Here is a 20,584-nt window from a genome sequence, read left to right on the forward strand (position 1 = left end):
TTACGAATATAAAAATACACACACGGTTGCTATTATGAGCGTCCCCAGCAAAACCTGCGTGACCGAAACTCTAACACAATTACATTTTTTTGAATGTTACAAACACATATGCACGCAGGTTTTGCTGGGGCGTGACCGAAACTCTAACACAATTACACATATGCACTCGTATTTGTTTGAAAATCGAATTTTTTTTTGGTTCTCCGCCACCTTTGGAAAATGTGTAAACAGTAAGCAAACTTTATTCATATATTTTTCCTCATTTTTGCATCAGTAAAATTAAACAAACGCCGTAGCCGAATGGGTTGGTGCATGACTACTATTCAGAATTCACAGAGAGAACGTCAGTTCGAATCTCGGTGAAAACACCAAAATTAAGGAAAACTATTTTTCTAATAGCGCTCACCCCTCAGCAGGCAATGGCAAAACACTGAGTGTATTTCTGCCATGAAAAAAAGCTCCTCATAAACATTTCATAAAATAAAATAAAATAACTGGATACAAAAATTTTTTTTCTTGTGATTCGAACCAAGGATTTTGGATTGGAAGCTCACATTGCTAGTCGCTCGGCTACCGCGCCATGCTGTCGGCGCTGGCCTAAAAGTTATTTAGTTCGTCGCTACGTTTATATCAACATATAATATAACGCTTCGTAGCCAAGAGGGTCGCTTTTTTCGTTTCACTTTTTCTCAAATCACTCCCAACGATTCTAAAGAAGTTTTCACTTCAAAAAAGTTGATTTTTGTCGCACGGTGTAATTTCTATGTATCGCACACATTCACCAAACCAGCATGGCAGCAATTCAAAAACTTCAACATATTTGCGTTTGACGCATTGTGCCACAAAGGATTATTAAATATGCCACCAATTTCGACTAATGAAGTTATCATTTGAAAAACTTAGTCAGAAAGCATTAAAACGAATTTGAATTTGTTTCACGGAAGGTATAATAATAATAATAATAAACAGTCATATACTCGTACAGTGTTAGTATGGCTACGTTTGTAACGATTGGCAGTAAATTAGAAGCAGTGACATTTTATTGATATTTTTATTTTCGTATTGTTGCACGATTTTTCAATTCGCTTTTTCACCTTCTGGCAGTTGTTTGACTCCAGTTGCTTTTCAGTTGCACCTCCATCCAAACGATTAACCAACCAACCTTCTACAAAAAAATGTTCAGACAGATGAATAAAGTGGCAGTGGGTCATATTGGCGACAAGGCAGGCTGACAAGGCGAGACGAGACGCGGATATTTGAGTAGTTAAGAAACAAATGAAAAATATGATCGCTCGAGGCGGCGCCTGCGCGCGCCAAGTCACAATGAAGGAAAATATCACAATATCCCTCGTAAGTGGTAAAGCGAGTCCGCGCTTAATATTATACGCAGTGGACAAAAATATACGTATAAGCACTTACTCAAAATGGCAAATATAAATTGAAAATATGGCATTATAAAATTGAATTTCGGTTTTCACTTACAGTCTCGACTCATGCCCGCCGACAGGCATTTCTTGAAGCGACAATACTGGCAACGATTTCGATTCAAACGTATCACCAGACATTTACCATCACGCAGGCAACGATACTCGATTTGTTTTTGTATGCTGCGGCGAAAGAAACCCTGCAAACAAATATAAAATAAGATTTAATTTGACGTAAAAATAATAATAATAATAAATATGTATGCATGTATTTGTTGCTGATTTGACAAATTGTTAAATCGCTTGTGTGTGTGTGTGTGTGTATGTGTGTCTCACCTTACAACCTTCGCAAGAGGTTACACCATAATGGTAGCCGGACGCCTTGTCGCCACAAACTTTGCACGGTACAAATGATTTCGTAACACTGTTGGAATTCGAGTCCGCTATGGCAAATTGCTGATCTGTAATGGGACAAATGCAGTGGAATTTTATTTTAAATTTGTTCCTGTTTGAATACATAAAAATGTTAAATATGAAAATATTTAGAGGCTCCAAGCTAAAATATTGCGTGACATTTTCTTATTTGCGTTATGATTACTGTTAATATTGGGTAGTCGAAAAAGTCTTTTCGTATTTTGTCAATAGATGTCGTTTGAGTCATCTATCTCCAATCTGCTACCAATCACATTGTGTCATATCATTGGTGTTAGAAAGGTGACATTTTAAGCTTCATTTAACCAAAAAAATTAAATTCGGAGAAGTTGAAAAAAGTTATAGCTGTTCAAAAATGATTGAAAATAATGAAGAAATTCGCTATATTTTGAATTTTTGGTATAAAAAAGGGAAGAATGCCACGCAAGCCACCTATGAAATCTCTGAAGTTTACGGAGACGATGCTGTATCAGTTCGTGTAGCACAACAATGGTTCGCTCGCTTCCGTTCTGGAAATTTCGATGTGAAAAATGCACCTCGCTCCGGTTGACCTATCGTTGAAAAAGTCGATGAAATTATGAAAAAGATTGACCAGGACCGTCACATAAGCTGCCATGACATCGCCAAGGCACTAAACATTCATCATCAAACGGTTTTGAACCATTTAAAAAAGGCTGGTTACAAAAAGAAGCTCGATGTTTGGGTACCACATGAATTGTCTGCTGAAACGAAATGAAATCGAACCATTTCTGAAGCGAATGGTAACAGGAGACGAAAAGTGGTTGAAATACGACAATAATGTGCGAAAAATATCATAGTGCAAGGGTGGTGAAGCTCAACAAATGGTCGCAAAGCCAGGATTGACGCCTCCAAAGGTTATGCTGTGTTTATTGCCAGCACCCAGGGGAGAGGGGATAGCACTGTGCTTTGAGGTGTTCCTCTACCGACTCTTTTCCTGATCTTTCAGGCTCTTAGGGTTGCAATCGCAAGTCTACTCATGAGCATGTGTTTCATGAACTCAACCTTAGAGATCCTGAAATCGGTCAGTGCCTTTATTATGGCATGGAGGTTGATGAACGCGCCCTCCATATCAAGGAAGGCTACCAGTGTGTATTCCAGATTACAGATTGACGTTTAAATTTCTGTAAATAGTAAGTTAAGTGCTGTTTCTGTGGATTTTCCTTTACAGTACGCATGTTGCAAGATACTAAGCTGAGTGGGGTTGATATTAGCTTTAATATACTCTTCGCTAATTCTTTCTAATGATTTTAGTAAAATTGAGGATAGGCTAATTGGCTAAAAATACTTGAGTGTTATGTGTGAACTTTTTTCTGCCTAAAGAGTGAAGACAACTTTTACTCAAAATAGTCAGAATCACAGTGTACGTCAGGATTCAATAATACAAGTTTTGGTCAGAAAGCAGTTTTCTAATTCCCTCTTAACAAATTGGCTCCCTTAGAAAGACAGTGAATTGCTAGCTCTAAAAATTTTTAGTAAAAGTAGAGGGCAAGTAAAATTTTTAGAAAAAATATTTAATTTTCAAATGTCATCGGATTCTTCATTGGCTGACGGCGCACCTAACCTCTGTTAAGTTTTTGGTCGAGTGTATAATCCAGTTCATGGTGAGGCACCAGTTTAATGCTGCCTCCCACTTACAATAGAAAAATGCTTGGCTTGCACATGGCGAAATCTGGCCAACATCACCTTAAAGAGCCTCGTCTAATATTCCTTCGGCCTTACATTGAATTCTTCGAAATATTACTTTTTCTAACTACGATAACCGCACATATATTTTTTACTGTTCCTGGTAGTGCTTAAGCTTTTTAGGTTTATTTTCGACAGTATTCTGCCAAAATGTAGAGCAATAACTATTTGAGCAGAATGCCTCACCTTATTTAAAGGTCAAATAACTACATGCAAAGTAAAGTATTAAAGTAAGCCTGCATTAACTCTGTCACCTTTAAAAACGCCATGGGGACCACTGCACCATTTTTTATTCGACTTGATCGTATATAGGTCAGATTATACCGCTATTAAGGATTTAAGGGTGGGGAAACGTTGAGTGCTAATACAAAAACCCAGAAGCATTTAATGTCTAAGCCTGAAAGCTGCATAATGTCTGAATGTAAGCATGCATAGTAGGCCGGGTCGATTTGTGGGGAGGCAAAAAAATCGCCCATTGCTCTGTGAAAATCATATTCTAGGGATCAAAATAAGAAACTTTGCCGAAGAAACCATACCTCTAAAACGAATTCTGATGCCCCCCAATTTGGGTCGAACTTTTTATTTTCTTTTCTCATGTAAAGGCCAAAAATGGTGATATTTTGAAATGATTGTATGCGGAACCCCCCAGGGGAGTTCCAGAGGGTGTGTCACTGCCATGGGTGGATCGGCCGTTCAAAGTTAGTGGGGGTCGGTCATACATTTGGACTCGATTGGAGCACTCTAAATGGGTCAAAGTGGGATTTTTCGTTCGACCCAAATTGGGGGGCATCAGAACTCGTTTTAGAGGTATGGTTCCTTCGGCAAAGTTTTTTATTTTGATCCCTAGAATACGATTTTCACAGAGCAATGAGCGATTTTTAACTCGACCAGCCCTAGTGCTTATACAAAAACCCACAAGCAGTTAATGTCTAAGCCTGAAAGCTCCATAATGTCTGAATGTAAGCATGCATAGGGTAGTTTAAGAGTAGATGCTGTAAGATTTCCGCCTCAGTATTCTCTAGTATGTAACAGCAGAAGAAGCTCAATAAATGCCGATCAAAAAGTGTCTAGTAACGGCTTCCACGGCACTTGCGACTTTGATAATCTTATAGTAGAATCTACCTTTTCCCGTGTTCAGAATAATTTGGAACAATTCATGCCAGAGTTCTTATCCAACGCTCGCTTAGCTGGCATGAGACTCACTTATCCAATAGTAACCCAATGGGCATCACTAATTTTTGACATGGAGGTACCATCTCAGAAGTATCTGCTAGCTAGTTCGTCCATGCATTTCCCTTTTGCCTTGCATCTATATAAATCTGATATCGAAGTAATCACATGCGACCGACAGGAATATACGCCGCTAGTGAATACAGGCCGTGCTTACTGCCTGGTTACCCGAACAAATGTTTTAATACTTAAAAAATATGTCACTATCTTGAACCTTTTGCTTAATTCAAACTTAAAGATATGTCGCTAGTCAATGTAATCAAACATCTTACCGCCCCATAGGAAACACTGCTGCAATCCGGAAGCCTAAATTTAAGTTATTGGAGACTTCTTCTCAGATTTCATTATGCTTCACCAACAGGAAGAAACTTTTACTTTAATCCAAAACCATTATTTGACGTTATCTCGAAAACTAAGAGGTAGAAAAAAGTAGGTTTTCGGACTCAGCAACCGCTTTTAGATGGAAATTTCTTAGTTTGCTTCGTGTGTGAAAGAAATCATTAATTAGTGGTAAGCCCGTATTTTTATTATAATCAATATAGTTAAGGTTATTAGTTTGATTTGCAAGGTTTTGCAAGAATAGTAAATAGTTGAACATTAGCTACGTCAGCATGAAAATCTCAAAAGGGTAACTTCATATCTTCAGTGATAAAATCTGCTAACTATCGATGTATGTACTGCCGAAAGATAATTGACGGAGATTTTCTTACCAGGAAGGTACAAACGTATTGATTAAATTGGTATTCGATTGATGATTGTGATGCGCATGCATAATCAAACGAGTAGCAACAAAAGCGCATACCATCGGTACTCTCTGCCTTCTACTATTCGCCTTAAATGCAATGCGCAATATTTTCTGAGTGCTTAGAAAAATTGCCAGCCATCCATCCACAATTCCATTTTCATTCCATTCGTGCGTTCCTACTACATTAACACAAAATGTCGCTCATACGCACTGCTGTTCGAAATGGGCAGAAGCAGTGAGATGAACTAATGGTATACTAATGACTTTCTAGTTGCCCGTTACCTAGTGATGAGATAATGAATGAACGTGATTTATGTTTTTTTCCTTCTTTTTATTTTTTCTTTCTCTTCCTCATAAATTTCTTGCGCTTCCTTCTTCCGCCCAGGTCACTTCAACGACGTGATAGATGTGTCGCTTGTAATTGATATTGATGAGCAGTTACTCATTCACACGGTAGTTTGTTCAATTATTTATTTTATTTTCTGTATTGGGTGTGGTTGTTGCTTTGCATGCACACTTTCCGTGCAACGATAGTTTTCAGCACGACAAGCGATTAATGATAGCTGCTACTGTGTATAAAAGTAGCATTAGTGCATACATACATACATAGTAATGCGGCGTCACCGACAGACAGGTTGCTTATGTAGGAGAGAATGCATTTGTATATGAGAAAAAGGCAAATATGCATAAGTATTGACCCTTCCCTGTATTTTTGTAACCACATCACGGCAAAGGATGTACGCATAATGACAAACAATTTGCTTATATGCACACAAGGCGTAGTTTTTTTAGTATTTTTACTTGTTGTTGTTCAATAGGTGCGCTTCAACTTTTTGCCGATAGAGAGGGCGAACGACGCAATATTTTTTATTTTTCGCTTGTCATTTGAAACTTTATTAGTATACATTTCATCATGGAACGCTACACACTTGAGCAACGATTGCAAATCGTGCAAATTTTTTTAGAAAATAATCGTTCTGTTGCTGCTACTTTAAGAGCATTACGGCCATTTTACGGTCCATTTAACAAGCCGTCCCGTTTTGGGGTTATGTGAAGTCATTGGTCTACAGTAACAAACCGGCGACGATTTGTGAGCTCAGAGCCAATATTGAACGCGAAATTGCTGGAATTTCGACCGATTTATGCAAAAGAGTGGTCGAAAATTGGGTTCAACGATTGAACTTCGTAAAATGTGCACGCGGTGGTCATGCAAAAGAAATCGAATTTCATACTTAAATGTGTATGTTCAAACTCGATAATAAAAAAAAAATTAGTTAAAAAATTCAAACCGTTTGTGTTTTATTCAAAAAAGTTCAAAAGTTGAAGCGCTCTTACTGAAAAACCCATTACAATGTGGCACAAAATTAATCATCCAATTTTTTTTGTTTTTGAAAACTTTCTTCCTTAATAAAAAAAATTATTTTGATTGATGGATATTTTTCTTTTGACTTTTGCGTGCTCCATTGCTTACCTTTTTGTAAACTCCAGCTGTCTAGTCCCAAGTGTCAATTGACGTATATTACGTTGCAATTTTCCCGTCCGCCAATAGGGTGATTAATTTTGCGCCATCTTGTATACTTGTATGTCTCGGGACGTATTATATTAATTAGTTCTTCACTCCTAAACATCTCCTTGAAGGTGTGTTGTCCTATAGAAAGGAAGTTCTCGGGACCTATATTATTTATGGTGAGGTCGCAGACTCTCTTGCCAATGCGTTCGCTACTTCGTTCTTAGTTATATATATCCCTGTGTCCTGGGACCCAATTTAGCCGGATGCGATTGTGCGTTACTATGATAGTAGATTCACTTTCTCGATACACTCAAAAACCAGTGAAACTTTAATCTCACAGGATTGCGGAGCCTTGAGTGCCGCTTGACTGTCGGCAATTTGCTCATGCCGAAAACGTTTTCCCAAGTATATATATACCTATGTATATAATTGGCGTGTACACCCTTTTTGGGTGTTTGGCCCAGCTCCTCCTCCTATTTGTGGTGTGTGTCTTGATGTTGTTCCACAAATGGAGGGACCTACAGTTTCAATCCGACTCCGAACGGCAGATATTTTTTATGTGAAGCTTTTTCATGGCAGAAATACACTCGGAGGTTTGCCATGCCTGCCAAGGGGCGACCGCTATTAGAACATTTTTTTTTCTTAATTTTGGTGTTTCACCGAGATTCCAACCAACGTTCTCTCTGTGAATTCCGAATAGTAGTCACGCACCAACCCATTCGGCTATGGCCGCCCCAAGTATATCTCTGTAAATAAGCAGATGGCATACATTTCCGCTTGGAAGCTGTTTGGGAAACTACCCATCGGTGCAGAACGCTTGATTCTGGGGTCATGTACCCCTGCCCCTATGGCTTCTGGTGCCTTCGAGCCATCTGTGTAAAAGTGCACGATACACTCCTGGGGTTTCCTTTGAAATGCACGTCTACTTCAATTTAACTAGTCATCTCGTTCAATTCTCAACTTCTTTTCGAATCTGATGATTTAGTGATGTCATCTCTATATAGCTGGGTAAGTGGGAGCTGGAGACTCAGCAATTCTATGTTTTTAGAATACATCACTTTTGCTCTACCGAAGTCTTCTCTGGTAACATTCAACTAAGTACGTACCACACTTGTCTATGTCTACGTCTAGACATAAAGTTTTATATTTTCATCTTGTCTCCTTCTAACTCGTTTTTTTCATACAACGTCTCTCCAATTTCGTGATGAACTGCAGATAATACGATTTCTTTCGGTCCTTAATATAGATTTTTATTTAATGACTAACTCGACCCAAGTCTGTTTTCGCTGAATCCATTTGTATTTCGAAGCAGGGTATAATCTTAGAGGGCGATTAGGGGCACAATTGCTTGTAGGCCGACATTGTTGACTTTCTACGGCTGCGATTCTTCACCAGAAGTTCCTTGATGTCTGGTGTGTTTTAAAGAGTCTAACGATTACGAAACTGAGCTTTTTAGATTTTAGGTGGAAATGCCATTTGTTCCACACGAACCTATTGATCAACCTTCTCAATAATTTGAGCTTGCAAACAATACTAATATTTAATAACCAACTCGGCAATGAACATCAATTGATTTCTTGTTGCCGATTTACACATTTCTAGACAATTTTCCAAGGTTCCATTCCAAATTGTATAACAAAAACACTATAGAAATGAACCAAGATCAATATCTACATACATACATACTTAGTCTTGCCATATGTTCTGTTACAAGCTAAATCCGTTATAGATATTAACTTATTACACCTTTTTTTAATGATGTTAGTTTTATTTAATCATGCAAATTTTAAAACAAAAAATTTTAATTTTCATTGGAAATGGTCACCATTTCCTTTTACACGAGCCCTCAAACGACCAGACCATTCAGCTATTGCAGCACGCACGGTTTCTATGGATATGAACGTCGCTGCTGAACCCAAAGACTGCTTGAAACTCTCCAAAATTCTGTGAGGTCTTCGACAGGCCATGTTCTCCAATTCTGACCACAAACTATAGTCCAATAGATTCGAATTTGAACTTCCAGACGGCCAATATTCAGCCGCTATGAATCCAGGAATATTGTTTTTTAGCTACTGCTGTGTGGTTTTTGCCTTATGTCCTGGAGCGGAATCTTGATGGAATATCCAACCCTCTCCATTGTAGTGAGTACTGCTCAACTGCTTCACCACGCCTTCTACGACATTCTCCTGTCACACTTTTGCACTGCTCTTAAGCCCTTTTTCGCAGAAATGAAGAGATGTAACGCCTTTACAAGACACTCCCCACCGAAACATTACGGAGGCTGGATGGTGACCACGCTGAATCCTTGGACCAACATTTTTTGTGTCTTACGAAGTTTTAGCATAGATTTTATAGTTTTGCTTATAAAAAACTTCTTCAAGAGTGAACATTTCCTCATCTATGAAAAGATAATTTTTATGGCCGTTGACCGCATGCCACTGAAGAAACTGTTTGCATCTGTCGAGTCTAATTTTCTTCAAGCGCACAAAAGTTTTCACGAGTTAATTCCACCTATTTTGCGATATACATTTTTAAACTCACTGAATAAAGAGTAGATAAAGCTCGTAAGTGAAAACTTTATATTTATATTTATGCTAAAAGTACTAAGAGTTATCGATAAAAATATCGAAAAACGAATATAACAGGTGGCGCTAAAGTAATCCTCCTATCAGAAAATGCTATACATTTTGCGATTGGCCCCTAATGTCAGTTCTGTTTTGACATTTGTGTAGTAAACACATGCGAAATACACGTTAATAAACAATGTTACGCTACACTGCTCCAGAACGCGGAATATTGCTGACTATTTATTTAACCAATAATCGGTCGGTGACTTTGGCACAACGTGAATTTCGTCGCAGATTTCCTCGCCGTCCAACGCCTACTGGTGAAACACTGCGACGTTTAGCCGCTCGCTTCGAAGAGACTGGTACAACACGAGATGCTGCCAGGAGTGGCAGACCCCGGAGTAGCCGTTCTGCAGAGAATATTGCTGCTGTAGCCGAGGATGTCATGGAAGCGCCGTCGACATCGACCAGACGACGTGCCACGCAAATGGGTATCAGTCGACGGTCTTTACAGCGAATTTTGGTTCAAGATTTGAACATGTTTCCGTACAAAGTCCAGACGGTACATCAGATGTTAGCAGCTGACCGCCAGTCGCGTCTAACATACCCTCAAGCCATCCTTAATCACCACCAAGAGGAAGATGATTTTTCATCAAAAGTAATCATGAGTGCTGAGGCCCATTTCCATCTTAGCGGGTACGTAAATAAGCAAAATTTACGCTTCTGGGGCACTGAAAATCCGCGTATAACCCACGAAGAGCCATTACACCCGCTCAAAGTCACTGTATGGTGTGCTGTTTTCGCTGGAGGAGTCATCGGACCTTTTTTCTTCGAAGACGTCGCGGGCCAAACGGTTACTGTGAATGGTGAGCGCTACAGAGCAATGATCAACGAGGTCTTTTTGCCGCAACTTGATGAATTGGGATTGGAAAACATGTGGTTCCAACAGGACGGTGCAACGGCACACATTGCAAGTGCCACAACCGATATGCTGAAGGATGCATTTCCCGGGTGCCTAATCTCCCGTTTTAGCGATTTGCACTGGCCAGCAAGATCGCTTGATTTGACCGCTCCAGACTTCTTTTTGTGGGGCTTTTTGAAGTCGTGGGTTTATGTCAACAAGCCTCAGACTCTTGCAGCTCTTAAAGACAATATCCGTCAAGAATGTGAGGACCTATCGCCGGAAGTTTTGGCCAAAGTGATGGAAAATGCCATAAAAAGGGCTCAAATGGCAATCAACTGTGGCGGCGGCCATTTACATGACATCATATTCTCGACTTGATGTAAAAAAAAAATTAAAAGACCAAATAAAAATAATCCACAAGAAGAATAAAAGTTTTTCATTTTTTTTTTTAAATTGCAGCCAAAAAACATCGCAAGGTTACTTTTACGCCACCTTGTATATTAAGAATATAAGAAATTCTTTGCACAAAGAGGAAAACTTACAAATTCTTTTGCTTTCAATATTTCAATCACTCAAACATTTTGGAAAATTTTAGAAACTACAGACATAAATGCAATTGGAATTTTTATTAACGTATATACACACAACCATCTAAACAATACACATGTAAATATGTATACGTACGCTGGAGGATACATACTTATTGTTTCCTAAAAATTATTTCCTCTTTTGCCAACAGGCTGGCAAACGCCTCCTAAAATCAATCTAACGTTGGCGAATTTCAATGGGGTAAGTGAATACTCGTGCGGCTCACGTAACTTTTACTCCCACTCGTGAGATTTATGGGGCATACTCGAATGCATGTGGCATGCCCCAAATGTGATGCACAATCGTGTATTGAACTCGAAAAGTGGAAAATCGCAAATCACAAAACTGTGCAGCTTCGTAAAAAAACGAAAAAAGAATACTAAAACAAAAACAAGCACGAGAGTAAATTAATTCGTGAAAGGAAAAAGGTAGTTTAGAAAAACATTTACTAGCAAAATAAACAAAAAATCTATTGCAATCACTTTTTACTGAAAAACATAGGCAAAGTCCAAGCTTGCAGGCAAACCAAAAAACTGAATATTTAAAAAACAAAACTTCGTTTACAGTTCGCTATCTTTTCAACCGTCATATGCCCTGCACAGTGGGAAAATTGCAACTTTTAAAGCAAGTAGAAAAATATGTTAAAAAGAATTTTGAAATACATATCGACAGCGAGGGGTTTTTTTTTATAAGTGTAATGAAATGTGAGCAGAAAAGATACTCCTGAACTAAAGCGTTCCAAAATAGAAAAAAAGAAGAGAAAATTCCATGCGTTCTTCAGTGCTACTACGACAATAGTCAGAGCAGGCGGCTAAGAATTTTGTGCTGTTTATGGCCCCTATGGGATATCGAATGCTGCAGCAAACCGGCGAGCCTCAACGGTTCCGTACTGGTAGGCTAAACGTCGAAAATTCTGAACTAATATTGGAAATCGTTGATTCAGACCTACATGCAAGCTTGTATTTCAGTGCCTAATTAAATAGAAAGCTTTTCGGTGCCTTCTGCATAGGCATTATTGAAATTATGTTTTTTATATGCAATTTTATTGTCGAAATAAGGCGCAGAAATGAACTAAAAAAAAACACTTAACTCACTTACTCAATAACTCAAAGAACTCCATAAAAAAGAGCACAACTCTCAGCTCCAAAGCTATCTCAGCAACCCTTGCCACTGACTACTCTCTATGGAAAGCAACCAAAAATTTAAAAACGCCAACTCTAGCACAATCAATCAATCATAAAATTGAAACTAACAAATGGGCTAAAACAAATCTCGAGAAGTCAAACACATTTGTTGGTCACTTAACGCGAGTGTCCTGCCCCCTCGAAATGGAACGCTCTCCAAGCACTGCTCAAAACGTAAAAGATACCCTAGAACTCACGCATCAGATAGACCTACCCATAAAAAAATTCTCGAAAAATTAATTTGAAGAAGTGATAAAGAACCTTAAAGAAAAGAACGCGCATGGTTATGACCTATTAACAGGAGAAGTACTCAAACAACTTCCAGAAGAAGGGCTCACTTTCCTTTAGTAAATACTTATATATAATTGTATTACATTATCTAGATTTGTTCCCCCTCAATGGAAAGTAACTCAAGTAAAAATAATCTTCAAACCAGGAAAAAGCGCTAAACAAGTCGCATCATATCGACCCATCAGCCTATTGCCTATTGCCACTAAAGTAATGGAATCTCTTTTTCTCAAAAGAATGATGCCTATCATTGAAGACCGAAATATAATCCCAAGGCACCAATTCGATTTCAGGAAAAAACATCAATTCGATTCAGGAAACACAGTACCATCGAGCAAGTCCATAGACTCATAAAAAGCATTCACGAGTCATTTGAACAAAAAAATATAGCTCAGCGGCTTTTCGCGATAAATCTTAAGCCTTTGACCGCGTTCGGCATGATGGCTTACTCTATAAAATAAAATACACTCTTCCAATAAATTATTGTATATTTACTAAGTCCTACAGGAAAATCGATATTTCTTTGACAAACAAGGCGAGGGACAGTCTGAACTATTTGAAAGTTACACTGGTGTGCCCCAAGGCAGTACTATAGGCCCCATCCTATACTTCTAAACACATACGATCAACCAGCTTCTGAAGAAACAACAGTCGGAACGGTTGCGGATAGCACTGACCTACTCACAAAAACTACAGAAAGGGCTTGATGAAATAACTCACTGGTTGAATGCGCAAGTCTTTGGAGACAAATGAGACAAAATCTTCCCATGTCCCTTTTACACTAAATTGAAAAACTTGCCCACCTGTTAAGCTGAATAATACAATTATCCTCCAAACTAACGGCACAAAATATCTCGGCATGCCTCTTGATAGCAAATATGTATGGGTTCATACTTTCCCCAAAGGGAAAGCTCTAGGAATAAAACTTAGAAGTCTAAACTGGTTACTACATGGAAATTCTCATGTTTCTCTCGAAAGTATGGTAAGCTCTCATTCTACTCAGCTATATTGAAACCGATATGGATATATGGCATTCAACTTTGGGACACTACAGCTAACTCTAACATCGAAATACTTCAAAGATTCCAGTCAAAACCCCTCAGAATGATCTCAAACGTCCCTTATTATATCAAAAATGCACAAATTCATCGTCACCTCAAAATACTCACAATAACTGAAGAAATACGAAAATATGCCACATCACACAGTCCCACTCAAACCCTCTTTCCACAGTAATATTTGCAAACTCCCATAACCTTCACCAGACTCAAGAGAAAATCTTCAAAAAGCCTTATATGATGATAAATAGGCTAAATTATTATGTTTCTTAAAATTAGTAAATGGCTTTATATTCCATAATATTTTTTTTTTAATAAATGAAATAGATTTAAGTAAAAATATTGCTAGTAAAAGTAAGAAAAATGTTGGTAATGTTTCGAGGTTTTTGAAATTTTTCAGAACCCATTAAAATTTGAAAATGGCTTTCATAATACTATTATTTTCCCACATTTTAAGACAGTTCGAATACCACTTGATTTTTGTTTCTTTTTTGACAGAGTCTTGACCCTTATACTAAGCCCACAGATTTAAATGGTATTTCATTTAAGCTGAAAAACTGTACACAAACCTTCTTTATTAATCTATCGTTAGTAATCACAGAGCTAAAAAAGGAAGAGAGACGTATACGTGAGTGCGAGGAGCTTGAGATGCTGGCCAATAGGAACAACACCCGACAATTCCACCAGAAAGTTCGGCGGCTTACAGAAGGTTTTAAGACCGGGGCGTTTTTCTGTAAGAACAAAGACGGCGGTCTGGTGATTGACGTACAGAGCAATCTTAAATTATGGAGGGAACACTTCTCGAACCTGATAAACAGTGACAGCTGCGCATGTCACAGAGAATGTGAAGATCCCGACACCCCAATCGTTGACGACGGAATTGTCGTTCCACTACCCGATCATGACGAGGTGAGAAAAGCGATAACGGACTGCACAATATTTTATAAGAGCGTACAATTGTTGGCGTATGCCGATGATATCGATATCATCGGCCTTAACAACCGAGCTGTAAGTTCTGCCTTCTCCAAACTGGATAAAGAGGCAAAGCGAATGGGGCTGGTGGTGAACGAGGACAAAACGAAGTACCTGCTGTCTTCAAACAAACACTCGGCGCACTCACGTATCGGAACCCACGTCACTGTTGACAGTTATAATTTTGAGGTTGTAAAGGACTTCGTGTATTTAGGAACCAGCATTAATACCGATAACAATGTCAGCCTTGAAATCCAACGGATAATCTCTCTTACCAACGAGTGCTACTTTGGACTGAGTAGGCAATTGAGTAGTAAAGTCCTCTCTCGACGAACAAAACTAACACTCTACAAGACTCTCATCATGCCCGTCCTAACGTATGGCGCAGAAGCTTGGACAATGACAACATCCGATGAACACTCCGCTTGGAGTGTTTGAGAGAAAGATTCTGCGCAAGATTTTTGGACCTTTCCACGTTGGTAGCGACGAATATCGCAGGCGATGGAATGATGAGCTGTATGAGCTTTACGACGACATAGACATAGCGCAGCGAATAAAGATCCAGCGGCTACGTTGGCTGGGTCATGTTGTCCGAATGGATACAAACGCTCCGGCTATGAAAGTATTCGATGCGGTACCAGCTGGTGGTAGCAGAGGAAGAGGAAGGCCTCCTCTGCGTTGGAGAGCTCAGGTGGAGAAGGACTTGGTTTTATTTGGTGTGTCCAACTGGCGTCGATTAGCACAAGAAAGAAACGACTAGCGCGCCTTATTAGACTCGGCCAAAATCCCGTAAGCGGTTATCGCGCCAATCAAAAAGAAGAAGATAAGAAGTAAATAAATTACACTTACTCTCAGTGACTATGCTTCATCTTCCAATTATGTTTTTGCATAACTACAATAAAAAAATATTTTGAGTTATGGAAATCTTTATTTCAATCTTTATGCGCTCTACTGCTTTTCTATGTATTTGTATACCGCAGTTGTCTAGGTCACAAGCGTCAAATATGAGCGACGTACGACGCCAGTAGCAAAAATTATAAATCTTCCGATGGGTGATTAATTTTGTGCCACCTCATATATACATTTCCTTTGTATTATATTAATTTGAAGAAGATATTTTAAAGCCCCTCTCACTTCTTTCTCGTTCTTGACGGACTAAAAGTCCTGCAATTGACGAGGTAAGCTTAAAATGTAACATTATTTCTTTCATCCATTCTTTATTTCGTCTTGACCGATTCTTTCTTTGCCTCATTTGTCTTATTGCTGCTGTAGTTAAGATAAAAAAAAATTGGAAAATCGGAGAAACCGAAATTGGCGTTAGGCGCTCGTAGCAGAATGTACTTAGCACCTTCAATGACATATTCGGCAATTATAAAACTTCTTTGGATTACTTTCAACAAAAGGTGTTGGGAGCGGACCTAACGTGTGGCAATCGTGTGGAGGAGACCTTCCTCTTACTCTGCTACTACCAGCTGGTACCGCATCGAATACTTTCAGAGCCTCAGCGTTTGGATCCATTGGCCACGACATAGCCCAGCCAAAGCAGCCTCGGTGAATACAATCAGTTAAATTTTAGTTGCTACAAATTTCACCATATGCTAACATATTTATGAGCAAAACTGTTATGAAAACCTACCACTGTGCACTGCACCGAAAGCACTCGTGTAGCGCCTACGGCGACTTCCGTCTAATACTCAAAGTCAAAATGGCAGTGGTAAGCGCGAGGAACTGTCGAAAAATTTGAATTTCAAATGAAAGATACACTTTGGTTGCGTCCAGCGAGTAAAACAACAACACGAACAACAACAAAGAACACAAATGCATTGACAACAGAAACAACAATAGCAGCATTGGATAGCAAAAAGCGAAACTTAATGTGCAGCAAAATAACTGCAACTCGTGTGGCAAAAGGCAAATGAACTATGGTGAATGTCGAGTGTGTTGAAACCAAAAGGAAATAACAAAAACTGACACACCTACATCTTTATATAAGTACGGGCATGCACTTACTTGCAGCAAACTGCACCCAACCGACAGGCGGGAAAACGAGCAATAACCGTACGTCGAAGTGCTGCCATGCTTTGTGGCAAATATCTGCAATCATGTTGCAAGCAATTGTTGCATTTGCATTTCCTTTTCATTGTTGCTTATCTCAACAAATGCATCACCGTCCACCAACTCAGCTCCAATTTGGCTCCGTTCATGCCACATGCGACGCCACGCACATATTGTACATATGTATGTGTGTATGTGCATACATTCTTGTATATAAGTACATACCTTGGTACGTGTTGCAGCACTTCAACGCCAATACATCTTTTTACGGTACACGAACATACACATTCATGCACACCAACAACTACTTTAGCATGGTTTTGTGGCGGCGGTTGGGCGTAGACCTTTTTTTGAGGCTGCCACATCGCTCTGCCTAATCTGCATAATGGAAACTTTAGAAAGAGTTGCCGTTGTTGTCAAGAGACATGAAGCAATAACAACAATGTGCGAACAACGTGCAGTAACGTTAGAGGCTCCAATCGCCAACTGCGTTACTACAACTACAGCCACAAGGAAGTGAAGTGAGACCTCGAATACCCGCCAACTATCAACGGACCATATAACTGTGTGGCATAAATAACACAGGTCTACAAAATTCACTCTTCGTTTTATACCCGCGCACAAATTTTGTTACCTTAACGGTTTTACGTAACAGCTTGAAGGAATCGAGATAAATACAGACCTATATACTGGATATAACAAAATGCTCAGAATGATGAGAGGCGCCCATCTGGCGGTGTCTGCCCGCCCGTTTGTCCGTGCCAGTAACGAGAAACAATAAATATTTTCAGTGAAACTGAGTAGTCTATTCGTCTACTGGGCGAAATAGAATCGCGCTCATTTTCGAATAAGAAACAAAACCTTTTATCACTGCTATAGATTACGCAAAATTACTCTCTTCATCATTTGTTCATAGATGAACTCAACAAAAAAAGGAAATACGAATCCCACTTTTGGCTAAATGCGTGTATCTCGATAACAACTTAATAAAACTTGAGTTTGCATTTCGACCTCATGGACTTTTGTGCCCTCCACTCATTCCAGTAATTCACCCAGACCCAGTTCCCTGACTAAAGTTAAGATAGAACTGGGTTGGACTCATTGTATGTGCCTTTCTTCTGCCAGCAAATGGCCAAGATATCTCAACCTTCTCCGCGCAATGGCGGAGAGAGAAGCTGCATTCAAAGAAGAGCTGCGTTAGAGTCTCCTGGGATTAGTCGCAAAAATGAAAAGAAGCAGTGGACTATAAGGCGATCTTGTACAAATGACGGCGTAATGTACAATGGCCTGCGCTAATGCCCGTGAATGCTTCATTCTGAGTTTATCCTTGGGGAGGGTTATGAGTTTTCTAAACCGCTTTTGGTTGTGCCACCTAGTAAAGATCTCGCCTGACCAGCTAATCTCCCTTAGTCTTAGCTATTCACTTCTTAGCATCTCCTGAATGGTGTGTTGTCGCATAGTAAGAAAGTGCTCGGGTCCTCTTAATAACGAGGCCGAGGCTCTAATTTGTATTTGATTTATTTAATAAAGGGTGGTTAAATTTCAAGGGCCGATGTTGAATGTGAACCACAGATAAACGTCAAGCTTTTTTCTGCGTTTCATTTAATATTTTTCAATTTCATATTAACTCAATTTTGAGCCAAGATCATGTGATTTGACACCGTTGGACTTCTTTCTATGGGGTTATTTGAAAGAAAGTTGTACCTAGATAAGTCAACAACAATTCAAGAGCTAAAGGATGAAATAATTCGGCACATTAACGGCATAGAACCTCAATTATGCCTCAGCGTCATCGAAAATTTGGACCATCGGATGGAGGTGCTCCGCCGAGATCGCAGCGGTCATTTAGCAAATATTTTCTTCCATACGTAATTGAGCTATACCAGTATTATCATAATAAAGAGAAATGACAAAATTTTCTAAAAAAAAATTGTGTTTTATTCAAAATCAAAACCGGCCCTTGAAACTTAACCACCCTTTAATTCTATCGCTTTGCATCGAACAAGAATTGCGCGTTACTACAACACCAGCAATAAATGCGGAATAATTTCCATTATGAGATATCGGTTTTAAGCATACAATCAACAAAACGATATTGTGACGTTTTTTTATTATTGCTTTAGTAGATATCATCGTAATCATTTCGGTCTTAAAACCACGGCTAAGGTTATGGCGCCATACCTACTCTAATTTAACCTGAAGTGATACCCAACGAAAAACACTGTGACAGCGCACAAAAGAACTCTAACGAGAAGAATATCCCACAATATATTGACTAATCATCCCATTGATCATAAAAAAAGAATTAAAGAATTAAAAAGTCAATTTTCGTATGAGGGACTGCTGTGTGAACTAGCGATAGTAATAAGTGAAATGAATACCCAAGCAAGTAGATATTAAACATGACGACAGCAGTAAAAGAAAGAAAGAAATCCAAATATGTGTATGCACACATGCACATATAAGCATGTATATATGTACATATGTATTTGTTTATTTGAAATCAAATAGCTTCAGACACAAGGAGGTAGCATGCAGCATGTTGCATGCTAGTTTGGGCTGTCGTTCAACATGAGTTCATTAGTGGAGCTCAGTTTAGCTCGCTTAAAAGCAACTAAACGCCAATCGCAATGCGTCTGTTGCATGAGCAACAATTGCTGCAGCAACGCATCCCGCGCCCACAAAAATTGCCTAATATGTTGCCAGCTGCGTATGTATGTATATATGCATTTGTGCTACGGTGCAGCAACCAAAAAAGGAAGCGGAAGCATTTGCGCGGCTGTCGCACTGTCAGCACAACTGATTGGCAATAAAACTAAAAACAAACCCACTTGATTTTTGTCAATTTCGTATAGCTATTGGGAAATATTTTAAATTCGTTATCGCACACAAAGTTCACAACTATCGTACGTTACACTTCACCAACCAATTCGCAGTGATTTTATTCATATTTTCATATTCCACTTTCCCGCGAATTAAAACGCTGAAAAACAAAATTGCCGTTTAAGCCGAGACAGGTGACCGAACTGTGTTCGTATATATGAATGCAGATGTTTTTTATGCATGGTTGTATGTGTGTGTGAGGTTGTTGCATGGGTTGAACTGTGATTTCCCGGTTATGCAATTGTGAAAACAACACATGAGGGTGGGCCAGTAAATACTTGAGAATTAAGGTGTAGAACATTATTTGGCCGCCGTAGCCGAATGGGTTCGTGCGTGATTACCATTCGGAATTCACAGAGAGAACGTTGGTTCGAATCTGGGTGAAAGCAAAATTAATAAAAAACATTTTTCTAATAGCGGTCGCCCCTCGGCAGGCAATGGCAAACCTCCGAGTGTATTTCTGCCATGAAAAAGCTCCTCATAAAAATATCTGCCGTTCGGAGTCGGCTTGAAACTGTAGGTCCCTCCATTTGTGGAACAACATCAAGACGCACACCACAAATAGGAGGAGGAGCTCGGCCAAACACCTAACAGAAGTGTACGCGCCAATTATTATTTTTTTTTAATCATTTTATAATTTAATATAAAAGGTGATCAAATTAGCGGTACTTTTTCCAATAGGTTTTTTTTTTTGACAAATCACGAGCGACTACTGTCAACCTATTCATTAAAAAAGTGTTCAGTATTTTGTGAAAAGTGCTCATCGCGTGCACAGGCCAACTTATGGCGTTCAGCGATCAGGCCCATTTTTGGCTTAATGGCATCGTCAACAAACAAAACTGCCGTATCTGAGCTAAAGAGCAACCTGAAACCATTCAAGAACAGCCGTTACATCCATTGAAAACAATTGTTTGATGCCGCCTATGGGCTGGAGGAATCATCGGCACATATTTCTTTAAAGACGAGGCTGGCGCCAATGCAACAGTGAATAGCGAAGGCTATCGACCAACGACTTTTTCATGCCGTAAATTAAAGCCTGT

At 39.2% G+C, this 20,584-nt stretch overlaps 1 protein-coding gene across 1 annotated transcript in view; it reads right to left on the reverse strand.

The window, feature by feature from the left end:
- Window positions 1-1,474: 1,474 nt before the first annotated feature.
- The window catches only part of LOC129240597 (ecdysone-induced protein 78C-like), a 64,404-nt gene continuing 45,294 nt past the window's right edge, over window positions 1,475-20,584 (reverse strand). Inside the window, exons 3-4 of the mRNA XM_054876502.1 lie at window positions 1,761-1,885; window positions 1,475-1,624 (exon numbers count right to left, since the gene is read on the reverse strand). Of these exons, the coding sequence (XP_054732477.1) occupies window positions 1,475-1,624; window positions 1,761-1,885 (275 nt within the window). The remainder of the gene's footprint in view (window positions 1,625-1,760; window positions 1,886-20,584) is intronic.

This window comes from Anastrepha obliqua, chromosome 3 (assembly GCF_027943255.1).
Source record: "Anastrepha obliqua isolate idAnaObli1 chromosome 3, idAnaObli1_1.0, whole genome shotgun sequence".
In the NCBI taxonomy this organism is placed as follows: domain Eukaryota; kingdom Metazoa; phylum Arthropoda; class Insecta; order Diptera; family Tephritidae; genus Anastrepha; species Anastrepha obliqua.